This window comes from Balaenoptera acutorostrata, chromosome X (genome assembly GCF_949987535.1).
Source record: "Balaenoptera acutorostrata chromosome X, mBalAcu1.1, whole genome shotgun sequence".
Lineage (NCBI taxonomy): Eukaryota > Metazoa > Chordata > Mammalia > Artiodactyla > Balaenopteridae > Balaenoptera > Balaenoptera acutorostrata.
This window is the reverse complement of record NC_080085.1, coordinates 116,681,786-116,706,710: the sequence shown is the minus strand read 5'-3', so window position 1 is coordinate 116,706,710 and position 24,925 is coordinate 116,681,786. Positions and strand designations below refer to the sequence as shown.

General features: G+C 35.6%; 1 protein-coding gene across 5 annotated transcripts in view; it reads right to left on the bottom strand.

The window, feature by feature from the left end:
• Positions 1-380: 380 nt before the first annotated feature.
• PHF6 (PHD finger protein 6) overlaps positions 381-24,925 on the bottom strand; it is a 53,509-nt gene continuing 28,964 nt past the window's right edge. For 2 of the 5 annotated variants that reach the window (XM_057538716.1, XM_057538718.1), the window contains 6 exons: positions 16,127-16,296; positions 15,813-15,956; positions 14,622-14,726; positions 11,994-12,127; positions 3,843-3,972; positions 381-3,514 (listed from right to left, as the gene is read on the bottom strand). In XM_057538716.1, the coding sequence (XP_057394699.1) occupies positions 3,843-3,972; positions 11,994-12,127; positions 14,622-14,726; positions 15,813-15,956; positions 16,127-16,296 (683 nt within the window). In that variant the 3' untranslated portion in view covers positions 381-3,514. The remainder of the gene's footprint in view (positions 3,515-3,842; positions 3,973-11,993; positions 12,128-14,621; positions 14,727-15,812; positions 15,957-16,126; positions 16,297-24,925) is intronic. The other 3 variants (XM_007174522.2, XM_057538719.1, XM_057538717.1) reach the window with 2 other exon arrangements.

The window sequence follows — 24,925 nt, the reverse complement described above, 5'->3', positions numbered from 1 at the left end:
CCTGCACCCTTATTAGCAAGCAGATAAATTGTACTAGGAGTTTTGGTTTATTTTTAAAATCACCTTCTAACTAGGTTCCAGAGGACCCGATTTAAGTTGTAGGTATCTTTATCATGGAATGATAAAAGAACCAAGACGTAATGCAGTTCTATCATACTTTTGAAAGATTGCTGATTCTCTCCCTGATAAAGCCTTATGTGTGAAACTTTGAACTAAACTCAAATTCACATTTTTCTCTCATACTTGTTTAACGACAAATTTATTAAACAAACTAGGTATTTCACCTTGAAATAAAAGCAAGACTAAAAGGAACACAGTACTATTGCTGTTACAAATAAGCTTCATCATACCCTTGCACAAAAAAGACATAAATACAAACATGAAAGTCATAATTCATTTATTGAATGAATAGTATATGCAAGAATACCAATAAAAGGAAACTAATACTACAAACTACAATTCTGAAAATAAAGCCAATATAACAGGAACAAAATATACATAACATGAGAGGAATGTTTGATTTTGACCCATAATGCATTCCTTATCTTTACAATTAATCTAAATGTCTGTTAGAACAAAACTGTATACCTTGGTCTAACTTTAGTGCTTTTTAAAAAAGCAAGAACATTCTAGAACACTTTTCTTTTGCTTTGAGATATTTGAGTCACACATTTGTTCAAGTACATAGATTCTGATTCAACAGTAGATCTACATATCTTGTTATTCTCTTAATATCTTGAGTAGCATGTACTCCTGAGCAAGTACTATCTGAAATTCTAAAATTCATGATCCTTGAAATAAAATGTATTTCAGTTGTGGGTATTTAATAAACTGAGATGAAAGTAAAACTCACCCCTCCCATCCCCCCTCCCCTAGGAACAAAGAGCTCTTATTAAAGTATAGAAACTCAAGTCTATCTTTCTACTCTAAAGAACATTTCTTACTAACATTTCTGGTAAGGCAATAAATGCTCCAGAATAATCTTCAATATACGCTTGCAAAGATTACACTGTTTAATATCGATAACGAAAACAAAACAAAAAAGGGAAAAAAGAAAACAGGAGAAAAGAAAAGACGCTTCAAAATTTCAAGCTAAAATACGCATAAAAGACAGTATTTTTTGAAATGATGTAAATGTTATATACTTATCAAATAATGTCATGCTTATTAAAACTACAGTTAAGGACTTAGGAGATGAACAGTAAATACACTGCTGAGGTCCATTTTTCTAAATAGTCATACCACGATGTAATTACTACCCAGAACATGATGATGCTACTCGGGAACATAAGTACTGTACAATTTTTACATTGTAAGGCACTTTTACTCAGCATGTGACGAAAACATGATAGAGAATCAAAATATTGGAGGTTTACAACCAAAGGTGATTTTTCATGTGACTTCAATTTACATTTCAATTTTTAATGAAAGACTATTTAGCCAATCACACCACAGTGAGAAAAATAGGTAGCCAGCCACTTATCTAGCCAACCAAATGGTAAAGTGCTATTCTGGTTGCTAGTGGCAGAGAAAGGGTTGAAGAAACCCACACAGTTTATTACATAACAAATTCATTAACTGACAGCTATTGTATTTGAAGTCCATTACATGATTATTGACTGGCCATTATTACCCCCGGCACCTTCCATTTTTCCTAAAAACATCATTACAGTAGTTGTCCAAAAATGAAGGTGCTCTATTATTCCATGGGTAAGTCTATGGCACACAATGTAAAAATGATCTAGACACAGTGATTCAAAGATTTAACATAATGGGTTTCAAGCTGCTGTAAGGAAATAAAGTACAGATCCTTTGGGAAAAGTCACATAGCTTGGTAAACAAACATCTAGATCTGTCGTTGCACTTCAAGTCATGGTGAATTTTGAAAATTCATCACATACACACACACAAAATCCAATGGTATATTTAGAGCAAAAGGAGAAAAACATATAGGGCAATCCACTACTAAAGCTAGTTTCCTTCTAAAAATAATAAAAGATGGTTAAAATAAAGCAATCATCGAGTCCCTTGATTTAAGTAAATGTGTGAATACACACTTGACAAATGTGACTTTAAGGGACTAGCAGTTAAAAAAATCAGTCGTTAAGCACAGTGTAATTTTCCACCTGTTACATTTTTAAAATGCTTTTCCATAAGCTGAAGAATATCTCAATGTACAGTCAAGTTAACATGTTATTTCTTGTTGGCTAATTTGCTTTAATGTGGTAGGTTAACTAATAATTCATAAATCAGAATCCCTACCCTTGATATTGAGGTGCTATGGTAATATTCGGCAGAACACAACTAAAATTTTTTGGTTTTGCCATAAAGAAATATATAAATGTGCTTCAGCAGGTAAGTGGAAGAAAATATCACTAGCTAGAAATGCCAGTGTGAAAATCCTTTCTAAAAAGCTGGGTTCTTAGGCTTTGAGGAACAATTCTGATGATCAATAAAACAACACTGAACCCTACCAGAAGAAAAATAGGGCACAGAAGCCTATTTTATAGATAAGCAAAGCAATGAATGAAAACATTAAAAATATTAAATAAAGTTTCTAAAATAGTGGTCACAAAATTAAAAATAAATACTGTTTTATGCAAAGACTGTTTTTTTTTTTTTTTTACTTCTACAGCACATGAGATCTCCTTACGTACTTTGGGCCAATATATGAAGTGTTCCACAACAACACGGCACTTGAGAGGAACGGGTTTCAGACACGGTGGCTGAAGTCCTTAGTAAGTGGTAACGCTTTAAAGGTTAAAGAGGCTTAATTTGCTGTTGCCAAATGTTAGTTTAAACTTGAAAGGATCCAATCATTTTGCTAGAAGCTCTTTGTATGACATGAAAAGAGAAGAGGGTTACTGTCAAGAGAATTTTGCCATAAGCACTGGAGCTCAGAGCTTATAATCACCGGTTGCCTGAGTCCATGCTGGTCAGTGAGAACAACTTTAACAGGAACCAAATGAAAAGCTTTAGCACACTTCTTGGAAGAGATTTTTAGCATGTGCTGTCGAAGCCAAGAGAAAAAGAAGGTTCTCTTCATTTCTAGCCTCCATTACTTGAGTGTGGAAAAAAAATTCACAAATTCCCATGTGCTGCCACCAGAGGCGTGTTTGCACTGTAAAGTGAAATTTGCTTATGCTTTCCCTTGAGTATGAATCCACTAAACAAACTTAGACACTCTAAACAGTAGAACTTTGTTCAGTCCAGAAATATAGCTTACTTCATTTCAATGTCTGCTTTAACTGTTGACACTATACACAGGGTTAATAGTGTTTCAATTGCTTCCCAGAAACTGCAAACTACAGCTACGTAATATCAACATGTCAAACTCTGCCATCTAGTGAAGGCTCATAAAACAAACATGATGTTTTTAGGCAGTTCAATGAAGGATCTAAGAGTTGGGCAGTAAAAAGTTACAAACCCTTTTTGATTTTAGAAAACAGTGAAAAAAGAATAGTAGTTATGGATGTCTTATTCATTCCCAGTTTTCTAACTCTGTCCCATGAACCTGTTTAAAAGATGATAAAAAAATGTAAAATATGATGCTTGAGGGGAACACAATAATATAATGTTATTGAGGAGCAAGAATATCTTATTGGTTTGACATTACAACTACATTTATTGATAAAGTGGATAGCTTGTGTTTACTGTTACGAAATCAGCTAGTTAAAAGAAAAAAAACTATGCAAGCCTACACATCCTCAGCATTCTAGTAACATGCTTAACTAAACATAATAGCATTAAAAAAATCATACTGCACATTATTACCTCAATACGTATTTATCAGTGTGTATACTGTATCCTGACAACAGAGCCAATATAATTAACTTTCATACCTAGTTTCCATTAAGTTGCTGCTGAGTTAGTTGTTGCTGATCAATTTCTACTTTTCCCCGGCTTTTACTCTCTCGTTCCTCATCTTCTTCATCTCTCTCATCATTTCCACTATGATTTTTACAATATAGTCTACAATGATGAAAGATAAAAATCTCAAAATGTTTTGTCATTGTTGATGAGAATATATTTATGTCATTAGTGGATGAGGTCCATGCCCATTTAAAATCTGGGTTTCCTCATCCACACTAAAAAAACACCCCACAATTAGCTATAGGTCCATTTCTGTCTAAAAGATAGAAAGGAAAGCACTCTATTAATGAAATAATAAAAGTTCGTCTGAAATAAAACCACATATGTCCAAATATAAGGCAATTCCTCACTTTGCCCAATGAGACTAAAAAAAGTTTTTGGCTAACATGAAAATATCAACTTTTAGGTATATATATGAAATAATGAAATTCTATAATGTTTCATATACATAATTTCAAAGCACATTTTAGGAAATAATATAAATTGTATATATGCTGCTGCTTTCTGCTCACATTTCATGAAACAATTTTACTCAAACTCCTCAAGTACCTTTCCATCATTAGTGTCCTGGCCTTTACTAGAACACCTTTATGAGTCACCTAACAGTTTTCCAGGTATTGCATTTAGCTATGTTTCTCATGATGTAGACTGGCTCCTTCAATTTCTTTTTTTTCCCATGACACTGACTTTCTGGGAAGAGTCAGACCATATGCCTCGTCAACTACACCACATTCTGGATTTATCTAACTGTGGTAATGTTTTCGTTTTGTTTTTTTTTAAGAGTCTTTTTTACACTTTTTTTAAAATTTTTTGGCCGCTCTGCACGGCTTGTGCACAGCTTGCACGGCTTGTGGGATCTTAGTTCACTGACCAGGGACTGAACCCAGGCCACGGCAGTGAAAGTGCCGAGATCTAACCACTGGACCGCCAGGGAAGTCCCTGCGGTAATGTTTTATTTGGTTTTCTCTCACCCTTTATTTCCTGTAAACTAGAAACAAGGTCTAAGGGCTTGGTTAAGTTTAGGTTCAACTTTCCTTTGTTAGTCCAGGATACTTTGTAGGTAATCCTGCATACCTGAGGATGCATGCAATTTCAGAATGTCCTGCTATGAGTGGGCTGTTTTCACTTGCTTAAGGTGGTAGAAATGGCCAGATTTCTCTATCCTAAGGGTAAGTATTCCCTCTTTGAAATTAACAAACCACCTCTGGAGGGATACTTTGACATCATGCTGTTCCGACAACCTTTTACTTGGGTATATACACTATATACTTGAAATTCATTGTTTTTAATGAAAATAGCAATGCAGGTGATTTTGAACAAAGGTTTAGGCCACTTTACTGTATATACAACAATATATTTTTTATAGTTAACCACCCCTACAATAATCAAAGAAGGGTGGGAGCTGATCTGAGCTCAGTTTTAGGTCAATTATACACAAGATGACAAGATGGAACAATGCTTAAAAAATGTTCAGTGGATGCCCTCTTGTGGTCAGCAACGGATAAAAGATGATCACATAGGAATTCATCTGCCACAAATGATGTAAGACTAGGTTTAACATGAAAAGTTTCTGACAAGTGAGTAGAATAAACGGCAGGGGTGGGGCTGGGGGGGCAGCAATAACAACTGACTTCTGACCTAGTTTTGCTCATCATTTTTTATTCTTAAAACATTTTCAAAGAACTATGGAGAATTTCTACTCTTCAAACACTGCATGTTAGGAATCAGTTTTTAAATCATGAGCTCAAGTATCAAATATCACTTCTATATAGTGCACCTATGAAGTATCTTCCCCCAAATATAACCTGGATCTAATTAAGCCTTTGAGCCAACTTATAAATTACAGGATATACAGAGGGGTAGAGAAATAAGGTAAATGACATCAGGAAAAAGCAAATTGGTAAGTCTAGAATATGGGACTTTTACAGGACAACTTATCAGGGTTCTTTAACAAGTAGGAGGAAAAGGCAAGGGTGGAGTGGGGACTGCTCTATATTGAGAGAGACTTAAGAGACATCCATTAAATGCAATGTAAGGACCTTGCATGTATTGAGGTTTGAACAAATCAAGTCTAAAAAGACATCTTCAAGACAATTGGGGAAATGCGAAAGTGAACCGGGTATAAGATGATACTAAGAACTTACTGTTAATTTTATAAGATGTGATGATAGCATAGTGATATTAAAGTATGTAAGGATAAAATGACAGGAGATCTGGGATTCTGCTTTAACATACCTCAGAAAGAAAAAAAATGTAGATGAAACAACCGTGGCAATAAGTTGGTACCTGCTGAGACTGGGGTTGTTATACTCTTCTATTTTTGTGGACTTTTAGAAATTTTTATAACAGAGTTTTAACTAAAAGGATGAGCCCTTTCTTGTTAGAACAAATTTTAATCTTTTTATGGGATTATTTTTCACTCAAGGACTATTTCCCATAGGCCTATTATGTGTCTTTCACCTGTCTGGACACCAAAGCCGCAGGTGCTGACCAGTCAAACAAGATCTCTGCTGTCACAGAACTTACTGTTTTATGGTGGGAGACTGACATTTTAGAAAAATACATATTTAAATAGCTTAGAAATACAATAAAGACAATAAAACAGGATAAACAGATCACTATATAATCTTCCCTCGCCTTTTTAATATGAATATATTCAGGATCCAGAAAGGGCTGGTAAAGAAAGAAAGCAAGTCACATGTAGGAGGGAAGGAAGCCACTTCATTCAGAAATAATCCTCCTTGCATTTCCTCCCATTTTTCCATTCTTCTCTCCCCAAACTGCCTGCTTACGGACTCATTTGAACTCCATGGTCTCTATGAAAAAATCTGGAATCCACTTCTAAGCAGATTTAAGAAACAAATTTCAATGTGAAAAAGTAAAAAGAGCATTTCAAATCATCATGGATCCCAGTCCAAATACTTTTGTTTAGAGATGATCACTGCAACATGGTTTTCTAACAGCTAAATAATAAAAGCCATCTAAATGTCTAAAAAGGGAACTGATTAAACAAACTAATACACCCATAACACTGGAATACTATGCAACCATTAAAATGGTGATGTACAACTGTTTAACATCACAGAAAAAAAATGCCTCTACTAAAGATATAGTAAGTGGAAAACAGGTTATAAAAGAGTATATATAAGAAAGTTTTGTTTTTATAAATATACACATATACACAATCATACAAATGTCTAGAAGAAAATATTCCAAAAGACTTAAAGTTATTATCTCTGGTGGTAGAATTAAAGTTGACATTTAGTTTTATTTTTCTTATCTACATTTTCCATCTTTTCCTGAAATGAAAACGGATAACTATTGTGAAAAGAATATATAAATAAAGTCAAAATTTAAACACAATAATTCTCCACATATCTGATTCTAAATATTTTAAATGGGCCTGTTATTTTAAAATATTATTGGCTACTTTTAAAATAATGGATTGCTCATGAACCATATAAAGGAGAATATAAAATTGCCTCTTCTCCACCCCTATGCAACGAATGAGAGATGACAACTATTAAGTTTGCTGACTATGCTCCTAGAAAATTTTCTATGTATAAAAAACATACACATATCTTGTACATGTGTGTACACATGTACTTTTTATATGCTAAAACAGAATTATGCAACTTTTTCCCCTGACTCAATCATTGAAATACCTCTCCACAACTCTACACATGGGTCTACTTTATTCTTTAATTTCTGCATAGTATTCCACTAGATGCATGTATGTACTAAAATTTATTTACTAAGTCTCCTGATAGAATTCTGATTTGATTATTTTCTGTCTTTCCTTCTTTCTCTCTCCCCTTCCTTCCTTCCTTCCTCCCTTCCTCCCTTCCTTTCTTTCTCCCTCCCTCCCTCCCTGCCTTCCTTCCTTTCTTTCTCTCTTTCTCCCTCCATCCCTCCCTCTCTCTCTCTTTCTTTCTTTGCTATTATGGGTGAAAAGTTAAAAATCTTTTCCCATTCCACATGAGAATTTCACCTTTGGCTAACTCTTTAGCTCTCTTCCTCTAGCAACTTAACAAAAATTAGTGTGTCAACTATTTTACTAAGCTATGTTACCCCCCAGTTGGTAGACTGTATCTGGACTGGGAAAAATATGCATATTCTGATAAGAAGTCTTACCTTTGGTCCTCTTTCAGTGTGGTGTAACCTGAAAATTATCTATGCCTATATGACTGTATTGTTAAGAGGTACTGACTCCAATGGGGTATGAGGCTTTTCCCCAATGTGGATCATATCTTATTGGACCTGAGCTGTACTGCTACAATGACTGCTGCAAGGACTCTCAGAGAAGACAAATATTTGATGCCACCCTGCTGGCAAGCTGTAGTTCCTGTCTATATCCTTCCTGAGTAGACTGATGCCATCTGGGGTAATCTTGTCAGTTTGAAGTATAGTTGAGTCTAAGAAGATGCCCTAGTGGGTGCTGCCACTATCACTAACGATAATGCGATGACACTTCTTGCACATGTATCTCTGCACTGTTGTCTGCTCAATCCCTACAAGCAGACTAGTAGCAAAAGATATACATTATTTTAAGGTTTCCTTCTCCAATAATAAATTGCTCTCCTAAAAAGTTGTACCAATTTATTATATTCAACCTTAACATGGAATAAGAATGCCTGTGTCTCAAAAACCTAGCTAACAGTAGATAGTCTAAATCCTATTCATCTTTGCCAAAATTGGTAAGATCTTGTTTTAATTTGCATTTGCTTCATTACTAATAAGGTTGAACAGTTTTTCATGTGCTTATAACCCATGGCTATTTCTTCTATAAACTGCCTGTTCACATCCTTTACCCATTTTTTAAACTGGGTTGTGTTTTTCTTAATGATTTGGAGTTCTCTTTAGGTAGTCTAATTTTAATGTAGTCAAATAAAAGTTCTGAGTTCCCTATCATGCTTAGAAAGGCCACCTATATTCAAGATTGTTTTCTTTTCTTTTTCTTTGTTTTAAAATTTTTATTGGAGTATAGTTGACCTACAATGTTGTGTTAGTTTCAGGTGTACAGCAAAGTGAATCAGCTATACATACACATACGTATATCCATTCTTTTTTGGATTCTTTTCCCATATAGGTTATTAGAGAATACTGAGTAGAGTTCCCTGGGTCAAGACTGTTTTCTAAATGGAGAGCCAACTGTATAGATATCAGGTACTGAATTAATCCATTCTGTCTCCACGTATATAAAATGCTACCATAATTATTTATAAGATTCCAACAAAGGCACGGATCTATCGTCTGTGATCTTTAACACTGGGCCAGTATCACACTGTTTTAATTACTATATGATTGGCTTTGATATCTAACAGGGGATTTCTCCTCTCAACTGCATTAAAAATTTTCTTGGCTTCATGTGATAGACTAGTTGGCTACCCCAATATCTATCCCTCCCCACCCTCCGTAGTACTAAACCATATTTTGTTTGGGTAGCAATGTGTCCACTAAGAGTATATTTCCCAGCCTCCTTTGGACATGTGACTAAATTCTGGCAAATGAGATGCTGAGCAGAAGCATGTATGGAACTTCCAGGAAGGCTGATTAAAGCCTGACTCAGCTGGAGCAACAGCTACTTTGTCCTTCCATCTTCCTTTGCCCCTGCTTCCTCCTGCTTCCTATGGAAGGAAGCCCAAGGAGGAGACAGCAGAAAGACGCCAATGGGGGCCAATGATAACACTGAAAAGCTGCCTACCACATCTGCACTGCTTTCCTCCGGACGTCTTTTAGGGGAGAAACAAACTTCTATCTTGTTTAAGCTTCTATTTCTTTTCCTGTTATGTAAGGTAACAATCATTACTAATAGACAATAATACCACATTTACTTTTTTAGATAAAAATGTCAAAAAGTTGGATTTCATTAAAATTGTATTAAGTATATAGATTAATTTGGGGGAGAATAGGTATCTTTCAAAGTTGAGTCTATCAAGGAACATAATATATTTCGTCATTCATTGGGGTCCTATGTAAAATGCTATTTTTTAAAAAAGGTTCACCATTGGTGTATGTGTATGCACGTGTGTGCATGTGTGTGCGTGTGTGTGTGTGTGTGTGTGTGTGTGTGTGTGTGGTGGGATAGACATCTTTCCTTTACATTTTCTAAGCAGTTATTACTGGAATTGTTTTTAAAAATTCATCTCATATTCAGCAGCCTTACTGAGCTCTTATAAATTTTAATAAATTCAGAGTTGATTTCTTTGGATTTTCTTGGTAGACAGTAATATCAATAATATTGACAATTTTATTTTTCTCCTTCACAACATATACATTTTCCTTCCTTTTCTCGTTGCACAGGCTTAACCCTCCAGAAAAAGAGTGAAAGTAACGTTGGCAGTTGGCACCCTTGTCTTGTTCCTGATCTGAATGAAAGTGTATTGATATAGTGGTTCTCAATTAGAGATGAACCTGAGAATCACCTGCAGAGTCATCAAAATACATGGTCTGGGCCTCAACCCACTGAATTTAAATCTGAGGGTAGGGCCTAGGCATGAACATTTCTAAAGAGGGCCCTATCCACCTCCAGGCGATTCTGAGGCTCAGCTCTGGCTAAGAACCATGGTCCATTTACTTTAACACTAAATAAGCTGTTTGCCGTTTCTGTCTCTCTTAACACTCTATTAAGACTCCTAGCTTACCACCAAGAGCACTCTTGCTACCTTACTTTAAAATTCAGAAATGGATGTTGAATGGTATCAAATGTCTTTTCACTATCCACTAGGAAAGCACTAGGATTTTTCTTTATTAATTGTAACAGGTCACATTTATATATTTCCTAATTTTGAATAATGTTTAAATTGTTAGACTACAGCCCTGGATTTGATTTTCTAATATTTTATTTCATATTTTGGTACATATATTTATAAAAGTTAAGACTGGTCTCTAGTTTTAAAATTTTTGTTGTTAAATGCTGTCTTTGTTAGGTTTGGTGTCACAGATATGCACGTGCTATAGAATGAACCAAGAAGTTTTCCATTTTTTGCTATGTGCTGGACATCTTTAAATAACATTGGAATTATCTGTTCCTTCAAGGCTTGATAGAACTCACTTGAAAAACATGTGCCTTTATTATTAAGCAAAGTTTGGCCAATTTTATAATACAGCATTAGCACCTCATGCAATCACCCAAATGACTTGGTGACTGCTTACACAAACTGCTTTGTCCATGGAATAGTAGACCCTGAGTCACCGGTTTATTGCACGCTGGGAATGTGAGAGCAAGGAAGTGCTTTACAACTTGCAAAGGCAAACCAAATAAATATTCAGGGATCTCTACCAACTTATTCTCCATTCTATTAAACAAAGGGAACCATTGTAGATTCACATTGATAACACTAGCCCAACGCAGCACTGGTAAGTGGAGGGCCATAAAAAAGAGGGTAACATGTAATCCCAAATCTCCAAACTTTACTGTTTCATCAGTCTTCCAAGTGTATCTTTCAACTTCTGCCTTCACAACTACATCCTATTCTAAGTTACCCACAATTCTCACCTGGACCCTCAGCAGTAGCCTCCTACCACCCACCCCCTCATTTGCACCCTTGTTTCTCTCCCATCTTAGGGCCTTGCACACGCTGTTCTCTCTGCCTAGAACGCCTTCCCAATGCCCACATTCATTTCGCCCTTCATTTCTCTGCTCAAGCACTATTTCCTTGAGGAAATTCCTAAACACTGCCCCACTACAGACTAGTAGGTTAGCTCCTCCTTGTTACATGCTCTCACAGCGCTTTGTAACAGATCTTTTATAGCACTTACGAAGTTTATGATTGTATATTTATGTGACCATTTAATTGATATATCTCTCTCCCACTAAACTGTAAGCTTTCATGAGGACACTGTCTCTGTCTGTTTTGATCACTATTGTATGCCCAGCTCCTAGCACAATGCCAGGCACATAGGAAGCATAAAAATACTGATTGAATGAATGCTAATCCAGGGATGTGTAGGCAGAGGAAAATGTCAATTGCAGTACTCATTTCTTATACAGAGTCCTTAGTATTCTACACTTGGCTAAACACCACCTAAGAAGAGTGAGCAAGTAAACTAATGTCATCTATTTAAGGGCAGTTACTTACTGACAAGTTTAGGAAAATGGACAATTGTTGTTCTCTTACTTGTAAATTCCTCGTGACATATTTTCAATGTATTTAGCTTTGTCTTGTACTCCACAGTGGTAATGGTAAGTCTTAACACAGGCTTTTATTTCACATCCAATAGTAGCACCGGGCTGACTGCAAAGTGTACATTTCTGTTTAAGGGAAGAGAAAGAATAATCATAAGCAGTATTTCAAAGTTTATGCAATCTTACTTCTTCTATTTTAGCTATTTCAGCCAAACAGTCCACGTTACAAAGAAAACAGCCAGTTTTTCTATTGAAAAAGAGTGCACTGAACTTATTGTATAGCATATATATTAAATAACGCTGCAATTTAAATCATACTTTGATAGACTTTGTAATATGTAGTCACCCCTGATGTTTCCATTATTTAACTCTACTAACCATCAGAGAGCTGACATCGAAACATAAAGGGAACACTCCTTAATACTGCCAAACACACACACACAAATATATTCTATATTTTAGTGGTTGGCTTCTTTTCCTCCCTGAGATCAGTTCCTTTCCTGTTATGACTGGGGGGAAGAATGAGAAGATAGGAAAGCAATGCCCCTCAGAGAGGGATTGCTACCAAGTAGGCAAAAGGGCAGAAACAGACTAAAGGGGCTGACATCTTTTTAAGACTTAAGGTGATTGTTGGCAGAAGGGTTTGAGAGTCAAAGAAGTTTGAGAAATGCTAGTTTTCAACAGATTACTTGATTGCAGAACTTCTGACAGCCTTCCTCCGGGAAGGAGGGTATAGTAAACAGTTCCCAAGTTTACTGAACTCCAGATGCCCTTTTAACTTTGGAGCAGTGGGAGAGCATCCCGATGGACTGATTTCCTTTGGAGCACACTTGGGGAAATGCTAGGTTAGTGCTGACACTAAGATTCAACAGTGCAGAGGTAAATAAGTTGATCAAGAGAATGTGAATTGTTATCCTAGTCACCTATTTGACTTCAGCTGTATGACACAACATTGCGCTACATACGATGAAGTGATTTTTTTCCTCTTTATTTTTTTTTAGTACTCCACATTCTGTTTTAAAGGAGTTTCATTTTTAGAAGAGTAATCAAAGTATCAAAAAACTGAACTGGATTTAAATGGAACAAATGACATCAATAATCTTTATACCTTCAAAAATGCAGTTCCACAAAAAAAAAGTCATTTCTAATGGATTCAGACAAAGATCAACAATGCCTGAAACCACTAGATGAAAGATCGAAGGGAAGCTTCATAACGGAGGGATCAACTCACCACCTGAATCCAAGGTCAGACATTATGACTCGTCTGATGTGATAAAATATGGATGATATAGTCCCACCTGTGAAGTGTTCTTACCCCCCAAAATGTTGAAAATGAATCTAATCAAGCCTTTACATCTAACTTCCACTTTAAAAGAAAATCTGGCGGATCGGGGGACAAGTTAAATAGCATTGTGAAAAAGCAAACAGACAAATAAAACATGTGGGATATTCTACAGGACAATTAATTTGTTTTCTTCAACAAGTCAATGGCATACAACAAAACAAAAACAGAAACAACAAAGACAGGGAGGAGGGAGTGCCCTAGATTACTTAAGGGAAATATAACAACCAAATGTAATATGTGAACCTCCTCTGATTCACACAAACCAACTTAAAAAAGATAGTTTTGAGACAATTGGGGAAATACGAACTAGGTATTAAATAACACTGAAGACTCATTGTTAATTTATAAGGTGTAATGACATTGTGGTTAGGTAAGAAAATGTCCAACTTTTAAGAGATACATACTGAAATATGTAGAGGTGAAATGATATGAAGTCTCAGCTCTGCTTTAAAATACTTCAAGCAACAAGAATAAAAGGCATAGATGAAACGAGTGCCGCAAATTCTTGATAACTGATGAGTCAAGGTGATGGATAGACGTGTGTTACTAGTCTTTCTAATTCTGATGTTTGAAAATTTTCACAATAAAAAAATTTTTAAATAAAGTCATTTCTAGAGACAACTGCTGTCTTAAAGAAAAGATTCTGCATTCCAATGACATTTTATAATATTCACAAACTGTAAAGGAGTAAGTCATCAAATAAAGATGCCATTATTTCTTAAAGCTATTTATTAGTAATTCAGTATGTTTAAAAACATGAGACTTAGGCACATTTTATAAAGGAAACTTTAAAGCTATGATAAACATATTAAGAGACATAACTATGTATGTGAACTTTAACAGAAGGCTCTGAAAAAATCTCCTTTTATTTAAAAAAAAAAAGAACGAAATAACAGCATGGGGAGATTCTCAATGTTCTATTGGGGTCATGGAATTTTTCTTTAAGCGAGCTTAAACAATTTAACATTTTAAACTTAATAAGGTGTGTCATGTTCACATCTTCATTTATTTTACTAAAAGACTCTCAAATACCCTGAAGTATAAATCTCAGTATAATTGTCTTAGGTAATGAAGTTACATAGAAAGAGGAATAACTTTCAGTAACATCAGCATCCTTTATTATATTACAAATAAGTCAAATATATACTTCACTTTAACATATGAACTACTTTATACTAAATTTTTTGATGACTGGATAAATTTGAGATGTGTTCTAAATTTAAAGCACAAAGTCAGAAGAGTAATGTTGCATAGCATAAACATAAAAGCACAGACCATTCTTTTTCCTCGCTTAATCTCCTGAAGTACAGTTTTAATATCAAAATCTCCAAATTCTGCTCTTGATGTTGTTGTGAGCTGGACTGTGCCAGAAGAAAATAACTAGAAAAGAAAAATGCAGAAACATTTAATATTCAGAATCCTTGTGAGAAAAAGATTAAACAACATAAGAACAAATATGTTACATTATTTTAATATCCTGAGAAAGATGACTTTTCCTTAATAATCAAGTACTGACTCAAATATTTTTTAATCTATTCACGTCTGATTAAAATATAACCCAAAATAAGGACAATGGAATAAAACTAAGGTTGCCAGTGTGGAGCCAAGATTAAATGCTTCATTTAACAAGGAGAGCTCAGCAGTGTCACCTTGTCATCTCAACTATTTTACATTTCCACAGTTTCAAAAATAGTTTAAAATGACAAATTTCCATCATAGATGCAAATGAGAATCACCTAGAGATTTTTTTTTTCAAACTAGACATGTTTGGGATCTACTCCAAGGGTACATATTATGGAAAAAGCTCCCCAGGTAAATTTGATATGCACCTCTGGTTAAGAACCTCTGATATGAATAATATAATTAAAAAAAAATTTTTTTTTTTGGCCATGCCATGTGGCTTGTGGGATCTTAGTTCCCCGACCAGGGATTGAACCCGGGCCCTCGGCAGTGAGAGCATGGACTCCTAACCACTGGACCACCAGGGAAATTTTTACAGTTATGAAATCATTAATTATGGATTATCTGGAACATAGTAACTATAATTAGGATTACTTTAAATCGCACTAAATCATAAAGGCTATATTTTTTAAAATCTAGAGTTTATGAAGATTTGGGATTATAGAACTTCCAGTGATAAAATAAATAAGTCATGGGGATATAATGTACAGCATAGGAAATAGAGTCAATAATATTGTAATAACTTTGTATGGTGACAGATGGTAAGTAGTCTTATCGTGGTGATCATTTTGTAATGTATAAAAATATCGAATCACTATGTTGTATACCTGAAACTAGTATAATATTGTAAGTCAATTATACTTTTAAAAAAAGATTTGAGATTATAGGACACACTATTCATAATTCTAAAACACTAATGCTGGGGAGGAAAGTTCTATATTTGGTTACTAGCTAAATGCTTTCCAAAACTTGGGTTTAAAAGCACATAAAAAGAACCATACTTACCATGCACTTATAATGTGCAGCTGCCTTCTTGGCATTAAATATATGCAGTTTTCCTCTTGCTTCATTTTCTTCCTCCCCTACATGACAAAATCCACATTTAGGCCTGGTGTCACTAGGGCTGCTTCTGTGTGGAGACCTATCTCTCTGCAAATGTAAAAGAAAATGAAAAACTTGAAAAAAAAATCCATGAAAATGTGCTATCAGTACCTCAAGCTTAGTTAACACTTCAAATGATTAACTTTACCTATCAACACAGTTCAGATGAAATATTCATGGTGCAACAAAAAGTAAGAATCCAACATTTTTCTACTTACATAGGAACTACTCTCCATTTCATCTGTTCCATGGGAGGATGTGGACCTGGTATCTTCTGACAGTCCTTTAAAATTAGTTTTTCGCGGCCTTCCTTTGCGACTTTTCTTTTTACTTTTAGGTGATGAGGGCTCCAGTTCGTGTTCGTTAAAACTTTCTTCTAGATCAGCTGCTTAAAAATGAACAAAAGCTTTACACGGACCAATCTTAAAATGAGCATTAGTTCATGGGTCCTTAGAACATATGTTTCTCCTTAGAATAAAATCACCTCAAGATATGGGGAGAAATGATCTGTGGTATGTTTGATATAGTGGCCTAACATTTCATATAAATGCAACAAAAATCAAGTACAAAGAAATAGTTTTACTATAATCACTGTAAAATTAATTATTTCCATCAAAGTTATAATTCTATGAAAATGAGTTTTGTGATCTTAACTGTGCACATAATTCAATAAGCATTTCCAAACTCTAATAAGGGAATTTTTTAGAATTAGATCTTGTATAATTTTTTTTTTTACCATAGGTTTCAAAGAGGTTTACCTCACACTGTTGGTGAAATCAGAACAATTACCCAGAAAATAAACTTGCTATAACTTGGAAAGCTAAATGAAAATAAAGTAGGTGTATCTGTGCTGTCCAATATAGTAGCCACTGGCAACATGTGGCTTTTTAAAATTTAAGTCATTTATAATTAAATAAAATTAAACCTTCAGTTTCTCAGTCGCACTGACCACATTTCACGTGTTTATTAGTCACATGTGGCAAGCTGAGTCTCTACTGGACATCACAGATATAGAATGTTTCTATCATTACAGACAAGTTCTATTGGACAGCACTGCTCTAGATAGCTCTTTAAACTATCATGAAAATCAAAAGATCAAATTCAACAAGGAAGATATCTACAAATGAACTAACCAACTGATCAAGTAATTAAACAAATATTAAGTATAAAAGGAATTTCTAACATAAGTGGTAGAAAAGCTATGGTGCAGGTTGTCTGTGTATACGTTAATGGATTAAACAAAATTTATGTAGAAGTTTTAGAACTGTGCTTCCCAGTAATTTGAAAAGTATTTCTACCATTAATAGAGGTGCTTCATTTGGTTATTCACTAAAAATATTTATTGAGGGCCTACTGTATATAAGACAATGTACCTAGTGTTCCAAAAGGTATAAAAACCAAATATTCACTTGTCTTAGTGTCAAACTATAGAAAGTATTAGGCATAGCTCTAATACCTACATTGTTTTTTCTTTTACCATAAATTATCGACTATAATTCCACAGACTAATTTCTCCATGAGAAAGCATATCAACTCCTCTTCTCAGATGCTGATCTTTCCTAATAAATACTTTAAAGGGTTTTTTTTAAGCAATAAAAGCACATTCATTATGATAAGGAAAGGGTAATTTAATCAGTATACTTGAATATATAAACTCCAGGAACTGAGAGCATTAGACCGCTTGCAAAACAGTTAATAAAAATTTATATCAATGTAACTTCACCTAACTGTGATAGGATTTAAGGGAAGAAGCGGGGCGGGGGGAAGGTAAAAGTGGATAGTGTTTTATAGGCAATAAGACAAATTCATGTGAATAACTCTCCCTGTGAAGACAGACAAGTCAATTAAAGATATATTCTGATCTTAACACTATAGCAAATTTCACATCAGAACATGCCACCTACTTTAAACATTCAATCTGACAATTTTTAAGACACAGAATTTCATTAAAGCTATTAGAATTACTTGCATGTGCCAAAAGTTAAAATGAAAAATCATAACCAAATGTTCCAATCATCCTGATATATACTACAGCATATACGTGATATACATAATATTCTGTTATTTACAATGAAAACAAACAATCACTAACACTATAATAACACTACATTGTTAAACACCTATAAAGAAATTACTTAACTGATTCCATTATCAGGCCAACATGGCTAGTTTTCCAGATGGCGTATTTGAGACATATCCTAAATATGGAATCGTTCAGTATAAAATTTTAGGGGACTTTAACAGCAATAGTAAAAAAAAAATCACAAAAGATTGACAGATTTAACTATATTAGACTTTTAAACTTCTGAAAGTAAAAAAAAAAAAGTGATAAAATTAGAAGGCAAACAAACTGGAAGAATATCTGCTGTACTTATGACAAAGGATTAGTATCTTTATGATCTGATAAGCTCATAAAAGACTAAGACCCCAACAGAAAAATGGGTGAAGCATATGATCAAATAATTCGTAGAACATAAGTAGTTAAATATACTTTTAGGGAATTCCCTGGTGGCGCAGTGGTTAAGAATCCCCCTGCCAATGCAGGGGACACGGGTTCAATTCCTGGTCCAGGAAGATCCCACATGCCGCGGAGCAACTAAGCCTGTGCGCCATAACTACTGAGCCTGCGCCCTAGAGCCTGTGAGCCACAACTACGGAGCCCACGCGTCCAGAGCCCATGCTCCGCAACAAGAGAAGCCACCGCAATGAGAAGCCTGCGCACCGCAATGAAGAGTAGCCCCCACTCGCCGCGACTAGAGAAAGCCCGCGCACAGCAACAAAGACCCAACAGAGCCAAAGTAAATAAACTTTAAAATAAATAAATAAATACACTTTTAGAAAATTCGACGTCTCTAAGTCAAAGTGTAAATTAAGTGATACATCATTTTCACCTATCAAAATAGCAGTCTTTAAATAGTTGTAAAAAACTACAATAAACCCAACAAAAAATGTGTTAGAAATACAAATATAAAAGAAGCCCCACAAAAATGTTGAGATAAGCCATGCTTCTGGATGAATAGGATCAACATTAGAATGGTATCAGTTCTTGCTAACCTAATTTAATGAAATGCTGATAAAACAGAATTGAAAGTTGATTCCAGTTTTCTGGAAGAGTAAATGTATAATACACAAGACTATCTTTTTTAAAAAAAGATATCAAACTATACCATAAAGCAACAGTAGTTAAAACACTGGCATAGGAATAGACACATGTCAGCAGAAGAGAAAGCCAGGTTGAAGAGACCCACATGCATATGGGAAATCAGAGTATGATAATGGTAGCATTTCAAATGAGTGGCGGAGAGACATAATGGCACAACTGCGTACCCATTTTCTAAAAATTCAGATTCCTTTTCTCATACCATATGAAAAAATTAGAGATGGATCCAAAAAATCTAATAAAATAACAAACCAGAAATGTAACAGAAGAAAATGGAAGAGAATTTTTCTTACAATCTTGGTGTTAGGACACCTAAGAAGCCATTTAGTGGCAGGGAATTAATATCTATATTTTACAGACAGCACTTCACATCAATTTTAAAGACGAACCTTGAAAGAAAAACGTTCAAAGGATAGGACTGATAATTCACAGAAGAAATATAAATGACTGAAAAAACATGGGCAGAAGCACAACCTTACTAATGATAAGAGAAATGGAAATTAAATGAGATAATCAGATTCGTAAAAATTATAAGACTGATAATATCCAGCACAGTTGTAGGGAACTGGACACTCTCATACACTGTTGGTACATGTGACAGTACTTATTCCCAATGTTTAATGCACAGAGTCTCTCCTGGCATCCCCATTTCTAGGACTTTATCCTATAGAATCACTTGCATAAGTACATAAGCACATACGTATAAGGAAGATCAATGCAGTTTTATTTGTATGTGAAAAAAATAGATATAACTGATTTTTATTAAGATAAATCCTTAAATAAACTATGGTTCTATTTACTCTATGGGATGTAACACAACTGTTAAAAAGAATGAGGTTGATCTGTATGCACAGACAGAGGAGGGTGTCTGATACATCACGGAATGAAAAAAGCAAGTTGCGGGCTTCCCTGGTGGCGCAGTGGTTGGGAGTCCGCCTGCCAATGCAGGGGACGCGGGTTCGTGCCCCAGTCCGGGAGGATCCCACATGCTGCGGGGCGGCTGGGCCCGTGAGCCACGGCTGCTGGGCCTGCGCGTCTGGAGCCTGTGCTCCGCAGCGGGAAGGGCCGCGGCGGGGAGTGGCCCCCGCTTGCCGCAATTGGAGAGGGTCCTCGCACAGAAACGAGGACCCAACGCAGCCAAAAATAAATAAATAAATAAATTTATTTTAAAAAAAAGTTGCATAACATTATCTCTGTATACTATAACGCCATTGTATTACAAATAGTGCGCATATGCATATATATGTAAGTTTGTACATATGTAAGAAAGGTTCTAGGAAGATATACGAACTGTTAGTAGTAGGAACTCTACTACTACTGAGAGTGGGATTTTGGGGTGAATAGAGGGCTTTCTGAATTACTTTAATTTTAATAGTACTTTTGTACTATTTTAATTTTTTTAACAATGGGCTATGTACTACGTTTGTATTTAAAAGAATTTATAACATCCAATGTGGTGAAAGGAGGGGGTAAAGTCAGCCACTGCTGACAGGAACATTATCTAGTACAATCTTTCTAGAAAGTAATATGGCAATGCGTATTGAGAACCTTAAAAAGATTAAACCCTTTGACCCAGTGATTTTATTTTGGGGAATTTATCCTAGAAAATATTTGAAAATTATTTGCACATGAAAATGTGAGTATGAAGCTAGTCACAGCACCTTTGTTTAAATTTTTCATGGTTACTTATTGTTTATTTTTCCAATTCAAAACTGTGAAAATGTTTTAACATTCTCAAAAGTTATTTTTAATAATAATTATAAAAGAACTATCTGCATAAAAGTAGGGAAAACCTTCCTTTCCACCTTCTAATTCCATCTGCTCTGCACTCCCAGCTGGTGCCCTAGCTTCCTTGCTTCCCTTTCTGCATACTCACTCCCTCCCTCTCAAGGTACCGTTAACGCTTCTTTTCTCAATCTCAAGGGTAGAGACCCTGGTTTTGAATCCTGGATCTGTCATAGACTGTGTGTGCTTGGACCTGAGACTTACCTCAGAGGGTTCTTGAATTAAATGAGTTAGTTCCTGCAAAGTACTTAATCTAGAACAGGGCCTGGCACATAAGACACTCTCAATAAATGTCAGCTATTATTTTCTATGCATATGCAAATGTTTTAAAAGAATATACAAACAAATGGCATTCTGAGCATACTATTCTGCATCTTGCCCTTTTCCATTTAATATGCAAATGCAAATACCCAAAATATAAGAGCTAACATTTGAGCTTTTTGAGTTTTGACTATACCAGATGTGCTATGCAGTTTACATGCATTATCTCATTCGACCTCAAAACAGCCCCATGAGGATGTATCAGTCACCATCCCCATCCCCCATTTTATAGATAAGTAAATTCAGAAAAGTTAAATAATTTTGCCTAAGATCACAAAGCTAGGGAGTAGCAGAGCTGGGACAAACACATGTCAGTGAGTCACTATATGCTTTGGAAGTAGTAATACCCACTATCATGGAAATAAACATCTTCATATGCTCCTGCAAGTTAGAAAAAGGGTAGCTATACATATGCTTATGTATGCATTGCTCTGGAAGGACACAAAAGAAACTGACAGTAGATGTTGCTTTTAGCAAAAAAATCTGGAAACTGAGATACAAGGATGAGAGGAAAGCTTACTTACAGTCTACACTCTTTTGTACTGCTGATTTTTGTACAATGTTCATATACCTATTCAAACAAAAGAATATGGGAGAAAATAAAACCTTACCCTTGTATTCACAACTACAATTTCTAAAAATCCAGACTTGATAAGGTAGGTAGCAAAATAAGGTTGTCATCCTTTCCTGTGCCACCAAGTGTTCCCCACCTTTATGAGTACAGATGTCCATGTCACCTTAGAATGGCCAGGCCCTTCTCTGTTACCCTTCTGATTGCCCCTATGCGACAGGGGGGTGACCAACTTACCAGGAAACCAACTCTCCCCTCCTCCTAGTATTGTATAAGCCCTATCTGTCCCTTTACCAATTCTCTTCTCCCTCCTAATCAATGTTTTCCTCATCTTATATCTTCCTGGTTTAAGCCCCATTTCCTTCCTTCTCCTAAATTCTCACATCACTTAACAGTATGAAGTAGAAAGGACCCCTGGACAGAAAGTCTGAAGTCTGCCACTTTCTAGGCCTTAACTTAGTGAAGTTACTTAACACTCACAAGTCTCCTGGTATATCAAATGGGACTAATAAGAACACCTTCCTGAAAAGGCTGCTTTAAGAAAATGTTTGAGAAAAGCGCTTTGTAGACTATGAAATTCTATTCAATTGTTATTACTCTTGTCATACCTTGTGTAGACTGTAAGCTCTTTGTCCACAAGGGGCTTCTTTTCTAAACTCCCCAATGTGCCCACACCCAGCAGGCACTCAATAAACATTTGTCGGAATTTTTTTTTTAAGAAAAAGGCCAAGCATTAAAGTTGGGGTAAGCATTACCACATCTGTTTTGAATCTTTAGGGCAGCTACAAATGCAAGACTGGAAGTCATCTGCCCTGCCGTCTCCAATGGGAACGTGGTGAGCATTTGCTCTGCATGCCCCTGGTCACAAGCAAACTCTGCTTTTCCAGTAAAGTTATCAGATAAATGATTTCTTTTAGGCATATGCATATACATATGCATATATAAACATGTAACATACGTAAAATATATTATTCTTAATTAAGTGTGCTAAAGTGAAATATGATAGCTGGGATTTATTTTAAAATAATCCAGGTGGAGGAAGTTGGTAAGGGTATAGATGAAACAAGACTGGCCAGGAGCTGATGGTTGCTAAAGCTGGGTGATGGGGCTTTTTTTTTTTTTTTTATGCTCTCCTCATGTCCCTACATTTTTGAAAAATTTTTTAACTTAATTTTATTTTTTATACAGCAGGTCCTTATTAGTCAACAATTTTATACACATCAGTGTATATATGTCAATCCCAATCGCCCAGTTCATCACACCACCACCCCCACACCCCCTGCCGCTTTCCCACCTTGGTGTCCATATGTTTCTTCTCTACATCTGTGTCTCAATTTCTGCCCTGCAAACCGGTTCGTCTGTACCATTTTTCTAGGTTCCACATACATGCGTTAATATACGATATTTGTTTTTCTCTTTCTAACTTACTTCACTCTGTATGACAGTCTCTAGATCCATCCACGTCTCAACAAATGACCCAATTTCGTTCCTTTGTATGGCTGAGTAATATTCCATTGTATATATGTACCACGACTTCTTTATCCATTCGTCTGTTGATGGGCATTTAGGTTGCTTCCACGACCTGGCTATTGTAAATACTGCTGCAATGAACATTCGGGTGCATGTGAATGCACTTTTTGAATTATGGTTTTCTCTGGGTATATGCCCAGTAGTGGGATTGCTGGATCATATGGTTAATTCTATTTTTAGTTTTTTAAGGAACCTCCATACTGTTCTCCATAGTGGAGAACACTATGTATCAATTCACATTCAATTTACATCAATTTACATTCCCACCAACAGTGCAAGAGGGTTCCCTTTTCCCCACGCCCTCTCCAGCATTTGTTGTTTGTAGATTTTCTTATGATGCCCATTCTAACAGGTGTGAGGTGATACCTCATTGTAGTTTTGATTTGCATTTCTCTAATAATTAGTGATGTTGAACAGCTTTTCTTATGCTTCTTGGCCATCTGTGTGTCCTCTTTGGAGAAATGTCTATTTAGGGCTTCTGCCCATTTTTGGATTGGGTTGTTTGTTTTTTTAATATTGAGCTGCATGAGCTGTTTATATATTTTGGAGATTAATCCTTTGTCCGTTGATTCATTTGCAAATATTTTTTCCCATTCTGAGGGTTGTCTTTTCGTCTTGTTTATGGTTTCCTTTGCTGTGCAAAAGCTCTGCAGTTTCATTAGGTCCCTTTTGTTTTTATTTCCATTACTCTAGGAGGTGGGTCAAAAAAGATCTTGCTGTGATTTATGTCAAAGAGTGTTCTTCCTATGATTTCCTCTAAGTTTTATAGTGTCCGGTCTTACATTTAGGTCTCTAATCTATTTTGAGGTTATTTTTGTGTATGGTGTTAAGGAGTGTTCTAATTTCATTCTTTTACATGTAGCTGTCCAGTTTTCCCAGCACCACTTATTGAAGAGACTGTCTTTTCTCCATTGTATATCCTTGCCTCCTTTGTCATAGATTAGTTGACCATAGGTGCGTGGGTTTATCTCTGGGCTTTCTATCTTGTTCCATTGATCTGTGTTTCTGTTTTTGTGCCAGTACCATATTGTCTTGATTACTGTAGCTTTGTAGTATAGTCTGAAGTCAGGGAGTCTGATTCCTCCAGCTCCGTTTTTTTCCCTCAAGACTGCTTTGGCTATTCGGGGTCTTTTGTGTCTCCATACAAATTTTAAGACTTTTTGTTCTAGTTCTGTAAAAAATGCCATTGGTAATTTGATAGGGATTGCACTGAATCTGTAAATTGCTTTGGGTAGTAGAGTCATTTTCACAATGTTGATTCTTCCAATCCAAGAACATGGTATATCTCTCCATCTGTTGGTATCATCTTTAATTTCTTTCATCAGTGTCTTATAGTTTTCTGCATACAGGTCTTTTGTCTCCCTAGGTAGGTTTATTCCAAGGTATTTTATTCCTTTTGTTGCAGTGGTAAATGGGAGTGTTTCCTTAATTTCTCTTTCAGATTTTTCATCCTTAGTGTATAGGAATGCAAGAGGTTTCTGTGCATTAATCCTATACCCTGCAACTTTACCAAATTCACTAATTAGCTCTAGTAGTTTTCTAGTGGCATCTTTAGGATTCTCTATGTATAGTATCATGTCATCTGCAAACAGTGACAGTTTTACTTCTTCTTTTCCAATTTGGATTCCTTTTATTTCTTTTTCTTCTCTG